The sequence below is a fragment of the Dendronephthya gigantea genome, unplaced genomic scaffold (genome assembly GCF_004324835.1).
Source record: "Dendronephthya gigantea isolate DGI-Jeju-01 unplaced genomic scaffold, DenGig_1.0 000032F, whole genome shotgun sequence".
Taxonomy (NCBI): Eukaryota; Metazoa; Cnidaria; class Anthozoa; order Malacalcyonacea; family Nephtheidae; genus Dendronephthya; species Dendronephthya gigantea.
Genome location: NW_021163042.1, coordinates 2,087,462 through 2,095,935, shown reverse-complemented (window position 1 = coordinate 2,095,935; position 8,474 = coordinate 2,087,462). Strand labels below are relative to the sequence as shown.

Here is an 8,474-nt window from a genome sequence, read left to right as displayed (position 1 = left end):
GTTTACTAATATATTGAGGGTTTCCGTTGAATGGTACTTTCTGTTTCCACTCTGGTGTGCCGTAAGGTGGCCGGTCCGATTTAAAAAACTCGTGAATTGATTTAAGGCCGCTTTCTCACATACCTTCGAGATTACATTGAGCATTGAGAGGGGACGGTTGTTGGAGGCTATTTCGTGATCCCCTTCTTTTAATATTGGTATGATTTCTGCTATTTTCCAGGCTTCTGGAAACGTATTAGTTGTAAATGAACTGTTGATGATATCCGTCAGGGGGCCTAAGATTACTTGGAGGCAGTCTTTAATAGTTCTCATACTGATTTTGTCGGGACCTGGTGATTTATTTGATGGCATAGATGTTAGTATGCATTCAATTTCCGCACAGGTAACAGGTATGAAGTGGAATGACTCTTCGATCGGACATTGTAGGTTCTTGATTTCACAGGCAGACATGGAAGATATATTGATGTTATTATCTAAGGCCAGTTGCGTAGCTGTTTCGGCGGCTGTTATCCCTACTGACTGGAAAAAACTGTTAAAATCGTTGGCAACCTCTTCCTGGTTTTTGCTGTATATTGGGGTTGTTTTGTCTCTAGACGGAATGCGGCTATGAATTACTTTCCAAAGTGACCCAGGTTTGTCTTTATGTGTATTAACTTCAGTGCGGACGTAGTCTTTCTCTGCGACTTTTAAGGTGGATTTGATTGATTTTTGGACTGTTTTAAAGTTCTTCCAGTCCTCCATTTCTCGTGTCTGTTTGTATCGACGATGTAGCTGGTCTCTGTAGATCATTTGTTTTTTGATGTCAGCAGTAACAAATGGACAGGAGCGACGTCGAATCTTGACCTCTTTAATTGGAGCATGGACAGCCAAAGTAGTAGAGAGGACATCATTAAGTTTTCTGAGTTTTGAATTGACATTGGAATCGAAAAAGATAGAAATGAGTTCTTGTGATCTTGTACCAAGATGGGTAATGAACTTTGAACTATCATAGCTTTTATAGCTTCGCGTCAGGATGCTCTGTACTGATGGCTTAGGAAGTTTCATGTTTAACGCGGTGTATACTGGTAGGTGGTCGCTTATGAGTGTGTCCATAACACCACTTTGATGGACAAGGTTGGGTGATGAAGTTATGATTACGTCGATTAGTGATTCACAAGTGTTTGTGATCCTGGTTGGTGAAGTGATCAATTGCTTTAGTTCATCTCGTACATGAAGTTTTCCAATGCTGTGGTCTCAGCGGTGACCTTCATGGTGTTGCAATTGAGGTCTCCCAAAATAAATATGGGTTTGTCCTGCATGGCGGCTTGCATATAACTTGCTTTTAGGTTGTTTTCTAGGCAGGACGGCGGGCAGTCTGGTGGTCTATATGATACACAGAGCAGGATAGATCTTAACTTTTTAGTCTGAAGTTTGAGCCAAAGCTGCTGGAAGTAATCGGTGGAAACTGATGATATTTCCTTCAGTACGGTGACCTTAATATCACTCCGAATGTACGCAGCTACCCCTCCTCCTCTTTTGTGAAGGCGGTCTTGGCGGTAAATTTTATAGCCCTCCAAGTTGATCTCGGCATTTGGTATGGTTGTGTTTAACCAAGTCTCTGATAATGTTATTGCCTCAATCCTTGTCTTTGAAACAAATTCGGCGAATTGGATCCAATGGAGGTATTTCGTAGAGACCTTATATTTAAGTGTACCAGACGGAAATGGGGGGACTTTGGAATGTTATAATTTTGCGGAGTGTCCCGTTCTATACTAAGGTCTTTCAGGGTCGAGTGTTCATTCCAAGGCCTGCCTTCAGTGGTAGGAATGTCGATCATATTGGGATTTCGTAAAAGCTTGTTTTGCTTGGTATTTCGTTTGTTAATTAATTTACATTGTGATTCGTAATCCTCACAGGTATCGGATAGACTTTATCAGATTTCGTGAGGGATCGACGTGGCATGCATCGTTATCTAGACCCATGTTCCATTCTGGTCTACAGTACGATTGATGGGTTGGTAGGCTTGGCGGAAGTATTGTTTGTAAATGGGTGATTGGGGACGTTGGCTCAGAGTTGACTGCTGGGTGGTGTACATGGAAAGGCGGGAATTGATTCTGGCCCAATGACTGGTAGGTAAGTGGTTTGTTTAGGCAATGTGATTGGTACGATGGTAACTTCCTTAGGTGTTTTACCTGATATGGTGGTGGGCTGTTTACACGTGTCCGATATTTGGCCGGTGTATGGTTTGTCAATCTCCGGTGAAAAGGAGGCCTGTTTCTGCGATCAGATTTCCGGCGGTTAGCGCTGTTATTAGTGTTGGCTTTTGGTGGGAAAGTCCGCCGGTTGTCCTGTCTACTCGAGCCAAAGGAGGACTTTTGGGATTTTGGGTTTTTTGTAGAAATGTGGGGCCGATTGGTTTGAGTGTAGTTACTGGATACTTTGGTTTCTTTTGGAATATGTGTTCTTATGTATATCTCTGTGTTTCGCTTTATATGAACGTAGCTGTTCGTTCAGATGGTAGTGGGTGTATTCTTTGCTTTGTTGTTGTCTATATGACCTGATTTGCATCTTTTGATCTTTAATCGCTCGAGTATTGCCTTTGTTTTTGTATGAAAGAGGGGTGGGTTCTTTGTGCATATGGTCGTTATCATTAGCCTGTTTGACATTTGGATTTGTGGGGGCGGTAATTGCCGGATTTTCCTCGGCCTCGTTAGGCTTGCAAGTTGAGGGTATCGTATCTTCGAGTAATATGATGTTAGGAATTTGATCTTTATCCGGATTTAGCTGTCGTTCGCCTGTTCCTTTATTGACCATACGTTTGATTTCAATTAGGTCTCTTTCCATCTGTTTTATTTTTCCTGTTTCCTTTGAGAATTCTTGCATTTGCAATTCAAATTTGTTAATGTTGTGGCCAGGGAATGAACGACCTTCTTGTACGTTTGCTAAAGATTGTAGGGCATCGGTTTTTGATTGTAATATCTCGATATCGAGTCTAATACCGTCGAGATCAGTTGTGATTTGAGTGCATGAACACTGATCAGAAAGTTTTTTGGGTGGCTCGCTACTTGCTCCGCTCTCGTCATTCAAGCGTGGTAGGCCAAGGCCAAGCGTTGCTTCGCCCATTAGGATGTTACAAAACTGCTTTTTGATTCTATTGGCTTCTCTGCCACTGAGTTGGAGCTTCTTCTGTTTTCTCCACCACATTATTGTCGTTTGGCCATTGCTGTAGGATTTTCGCTCGTCTCCCGGTGATTTCCAAGTACCGTTAAGATCAATATTCAAATCTACAAATCGTTTGAGAGATTCGAAATCTCCTGACCAGGAGAGTTTCAAGTGGGAGTTTAGTTCACCACAAATGTCGTTGTTATCGTTGTTTGATTGTGTAGAATCGATATCTCCATCCGATAGTTGGGAATTACTGTTGGCATTCGAGTTAATCGAAGAGCGCAAAATCTCCTGGCACTCCGCCATGTCAAAATCTCCTGGCTTATAGCTAAATCTCCTGGCACTCCGCCATGTCAAAATCTCCTGGCTTAATCTCCTGTTATATATATAACACGTATTATAAAAACTACCCATATTCGAGTCGGGTAACTTGGGTGCTGATATAATTCAGTTGTAAATAGCAACTTCGTTTACATCTAATGTAATAATGTAATATTTAATTGGACTCCTGAGCACGCTACAGGACTTTCTCACGTTATACGCCCAGGGTTTAGAGTAAATCTTTTACTTTTTAGTTGCAAAATGAAACTTGGATTGCAAAATGAATTTTTTCATAATCTTTGTTTAATTAGGCCGAAACCGGTCATGAGCAAGACACGAGAAATTGATATTCAACTAGCTAGAAAAAGGAAAACCTCTTACAGCCACCCCTGCATATATATCGGTAATTTAACATGTTGGACAGAGGATACGTACACTCTTTCGTTACAGGGCGTAAATCAGTAATCACGGGGCTTTTTATAAATGGTCAGACCAGTCAAAATAGATTTTTTAGCATTGTACTGTAACAAATCTCTCCCATTATATTTTTTCAACTAAATTTGACTTCCATCTGTTTGAAGATAATTTCTAAGTTCCAAGCCCATACGAGAGATATTAGGCTGGAGGGAAATTGGGCTAAAAACCTACAGCTAATGAACTGCCATTATCATAATCATAATCATTACAATAATGCTCATTTAAAGAACTCTTGAATGCCCACATTCATAATATGGTTTATTTTCACTGTTTGATGTAGTCAGTTCCTGGTAGCCAGAGACACCTTATTCAAAAATTACTGCACTACATCAATGTATTTTTTATCCGTTGTGTCGTCTGTTCCTTCTTGCTCCAGTACCGCATACACGACTTCGTTTTCATTCGGAAACACTCTTGGCATTGTATATTCACCAGAATCGCTTGTTGATCCTATGGTGGGCTCAGCACCTCCATCTGGACTGCTGTGACGAGGTTTTGTAACAGCTGATTACAGAAAATATGAATTGCAAATATATAAATTTCACTACAAGTATATAGGGCTTACCTATAGAATATAAAGATATTAGAGAGAGATATATAAACCTAAGAACTCAATCTTTTTCCATTATATGGACGATGAAATGTGAGCTCATATAATGGTTTGAAAATGCATTGAAACTATATTTCAAGGTGCTCCGCTTTTAACACTTACCTGGATGAAACAAGTTTGCACGAGCGTAAAGGCCTGCTTCATTCGGTGTCCAACGACCAACAGCGTACGGTTCGACTCTTGGTAGGTCCATTAAAGGTTCTGACGCTAAAAACGCGATCGACACACCTCATGTTAGGCAATTGTATGGTAATTTTAGGTAATGTTAAATTTTCAATATCATGCATGTAATAAAGTACGCTAAAGAACTGAAAATGTTTGACATACATGCTCGTCATAGACCATTTCAGCTTGCATGCAAATTAACCCATTTCAGATGTTGTGACCATGGAATAGCCAATAAAACTTAACCATTTCACCATTTCAGACCATGTGATTTGAAATGGGTTAATTTGCATACAAGCTGAAAGGTTCATTGCACTATAAGGAATAAAGTTTGCATTGTTTGAATTTTATGCATTTGTTTCTAAGTTCTAACCTTTTCTTCTATGGCGACCAGGTGGCGGGGGGCGTGGTGGCGAGAGGTTTTCGGTTGACGCACTGAGCCCTCTTGCCTTGAAGGCGAGTCGTTGTTCAATTCCAGGATTGGAAATATATGATCTACCACTTGGGCCGACAATGTTAAGCTGGTCTTTTAGACAAGAGAACATCTCTGTGCTTAGTCGTCTATCATTACTTGTCGATTCTAAATCTCTGTTTGGGTCTACAAGCGAAGCTAACATTGATCGTTCAACCGTGACCCAATCCATTACTTCAGGTGAGTTTTCTCCAGTTGTATCGGCTAAGAAGCAGGATTTTGCTTTCAGTTTTCGAGACCAGGCATTTTTCCTGGCTAGTAGATCACAGAACGATATTGGCCGAGCAATATTTAGAGTATCGGCTGTTCTTTCAACCACTGCCTCGGTAGCTTTCTCGCCTAGTGTTGCCATAAGTAAAATATTTCAATCTTATACAAACCCTAAATTCCATGTCCAGAATCCACGAAATTTAATCCTTTAAGGTTAGTAGTTTGTTAAGGCTAGGGACAGGTTTTAGATTAATGTTAATTTTGATTAACGTTAAAATTAAGATTCGTGGATTCTGGACAAGGAATTACCAGCCAATGTGTAGAAGAACATTGCATGTAGTCGTGAATTTAAGTAACCTTGATATTCTTTTTTGCGACCTATTTGAGTAGGAACAACAGGAATGCAGCTGGCTATTTCCTTCTCTGCTTCGGCAATTGTTGATACGCGTTTAGCAAATGTTGTTGTTCCATCAGCCAGACGAATAATACTTTCCCGGAGACACTGAGCCTGTGACAGAATATATAAGCATTATCAATGAATTTTCAGTGACATAACTGGCGCTGCCTTTATTATACAAAGTAATAATTAAAGACGATGAATGATTGTGGAGTTGATAGTTTAATCCTGTTTGTTCTCCTACTTTCAAAATTTCATGCTTTGTGTTCTGCGCATCAAATGATGCTTTGAGTTCTTCATATTCCAATTCAGCCTACATAACGATAAATATATACGTAACTCTATAACCGAGTAAATTAGAATGACTTTTGCACATAATATTCCAGCCTGAGTAAAATATTCCTTAATGCATGTATAATACATATAGGTAATTACTTTAGCAATATAGTCATTGATAGCAATCGCCATATATCATCATGTTCCTGCATGTGTGAAAATATTTTTCGTTGATCTTAACTGCTGAGAAGCAATCTAATTAATGAACTTATTTTGTACAAAACAAATAAAACACGTTTCTTCTTTATATCATTGAAGAATTGTGGAGGTAGGCTATTTGCTGATGCAGCAAAGTTGTGATGGTGAATAGTGAATGAAAACGCCAAACTGATTTTAATGACGTATTTTGATAAGTCAAATTTATAAACCTTACATTCCCAAGATTTTCCAATTTCTTCTCCTTTTCAGTGTTCTGGATCAGTATAAAAGCAAAATTAACAAATTACGACCAAAGCAGTTTATCGCCCAATATTTCCATTAACAACAATTCACGATTTGTTTACTAACTTGTTTTTTTAACTTGGAAGCTTTAACTTGTGCCTGGTAAACCTTTTTGTTTAAATCACTCAAGTTCATTTCTTGACGTAGCAACTCTTTCAGTGAATTCCCCATTGCCAAATACTAGACAACGAGTAAAATCTAATAGCATGGGATTATCGGAAATAATCGGATAATCAATTGTTATTTGCTAAAGCGGAGTGCAGTCCACTCTAACGTTCCACAACATGCACTGCAAGTGCAAGTATGGTATCACCGTTAAATTATTCAGGAATTGGAATCATAATTTTTGAAGACATAGGATTTGAAGACTTGTCTAAGACCAAAGGTCAACAACCCAGGAAAAGAAACGTGTGGGTGACTCACTCACCTCCTTCGAAAACAAGTCGATCACGCTGGAAAGAAGCATAGAAATTTCATACATCTTTGTACAAGTGTCTTGAATTGCTGCGTTTTCTTCATTTGTTGACCAGTTCGCAAGAGAAATAGCAGCTGAAAATTAAACGAGGAACACCTATTTGAAAATACAAGGTCCGCGAAACTTATAAAGTGAATAGGGAGGGGGGGGGCAGGGCTAAGTCATACATAGAATTGTCCGGGGAAATCGCTCGATTCCATGTTCTGCGGACACCATGCAGTCGTCATGCATAGGCAATCTCCATGCCTTAGTTTTCAGTATCGCCGATGGGATTGAAAAATAACCTTTCATCAGCCTTATAAACGATGGCAAAACGCTATACAATCTGAGAAAAGATTCATTTTGAGAATTTCGGCGGGAGACAAAAAAATTTTAGCCCTCAGCCCCTACAGTTGTGAGGTACAACTGGGTAAGATAGGAGGTTCATTAACTAAATTAATGCGACTGAAATAAAATGTTCGGATTCTTGTTTAAGTTGCTACCATCTTTGGCCTGCTTTTAATCCTGCGAGCTATAGATTACCGAATATATAATAAGTGACTAAAGTGAGATATTGTTCATCTTCGTTAAAATCCTCAACAGAAGTGAAGGTAATTGAATAAAAATAATTTGATTTAACTTTTTGGTCAGCGGCAAATTCCGTCCCTGATAACCAGCAGGGCACCAGGGCGGGCAGCATACAAACATTTTCATATCATTCCGAAATAATTTTTTTAATTATATCAATTATCACACTCTGGAGTCAGGAAGACTATGAAGACTGGGTATTAAACTGAATTAAGTTAAGAAATACCAAGCTCAGTTTCAGATCTGTCTATATCGTAGTTTAAACATCCTCTCAGTCTCTACAAACGTTAAATGCATACACACCAACTACATGCATAAATAACATTACAACACAACGACTCCTTGTTTGGTTTAAGAACTCTAAAACCACTTCCGCCGGGCTCAGGAAATTAAACAGAAACGCTTACTTAGTATTACTTACCATTTGCTATCGAGTTAACGAACGACGTCGCTTTATTGCACACATTCTGATGATCAAAAATAACGACACTCATTAAACCATGGCGTAGTTTCGACTTCAATCTGGTCTCGTTTATCTCGGTTGGTTCTCGGCGACTGAACTTCTTCATGTTTATAAACGCAACTACGAGTTTTCAGTCTCAACCAAACGAAACATAAACCTGAAACCTAGAACAAAATCAGTATACTCAGTTTATTTCCACTGCAACTTTCTCAGCCGCCTTAGTCTTCACCACAGTTAAAGCTGAGCTAAAGAGTATAATGTCGGTCAATGATTGTTGGTGAGAACCGAACGCTACGGTTTATATTTTGAATTAATGATAATAGTTGCCACTTTGAATTGCATGAAAGCTCCCCGCCGGGTCTCCATGCCAACTTCCTGTGAAGTGCGTGGGAGTTT

General features: G+C 39.4%; 1 protein-coding gene across 2 annotated transcripts; it reads right to left on the bottom strand.

The window, feature by feature from the left end:
• Positions 1–3,532: 3,532 nt before the first annotated feature.
• On the bottom strand, positions 3,533–8,390 carry LOC114524821. Of its 2 annotated transcripts, none has more exons than XM_028546012.1 (9): positions 8,037–8,390; positions 7,001–7,122; positions 6,640–6,753; positions 6,506–6,544; positions 6,041–6,109; positions 5,757–5,907; positions 5,091–5,528; positions 4,655–4,759; positions 3,533–4,446 (listed from the first exon to the last, which is right to left on the bottom strand). In XM_028546012.1, exons 1-9 carry the CDS (start codon positions 8,182–8,184, stop codon positions 4,259–4,261), a joined length of 1,374 nt encoding a protein of 457 aa, XP_028401813.1. In that variant the 5' UTR covers positions 8,185–8,390; the 3' UTR covers positions 3,533–4,258. The 2 variants fall into 2 exon arrangements, with proteins under 2 accessions (XP_028401813.1, XP_028401814.1); XM_028546013.1 differs by having other exon boundaries at positions 3,533–4,447; positions 4,653–4,759; positions 7,001–7,144; positions 8,037–8,121.
• Positions 8,391–8,474: the final 84 nt, after the last annotated feature.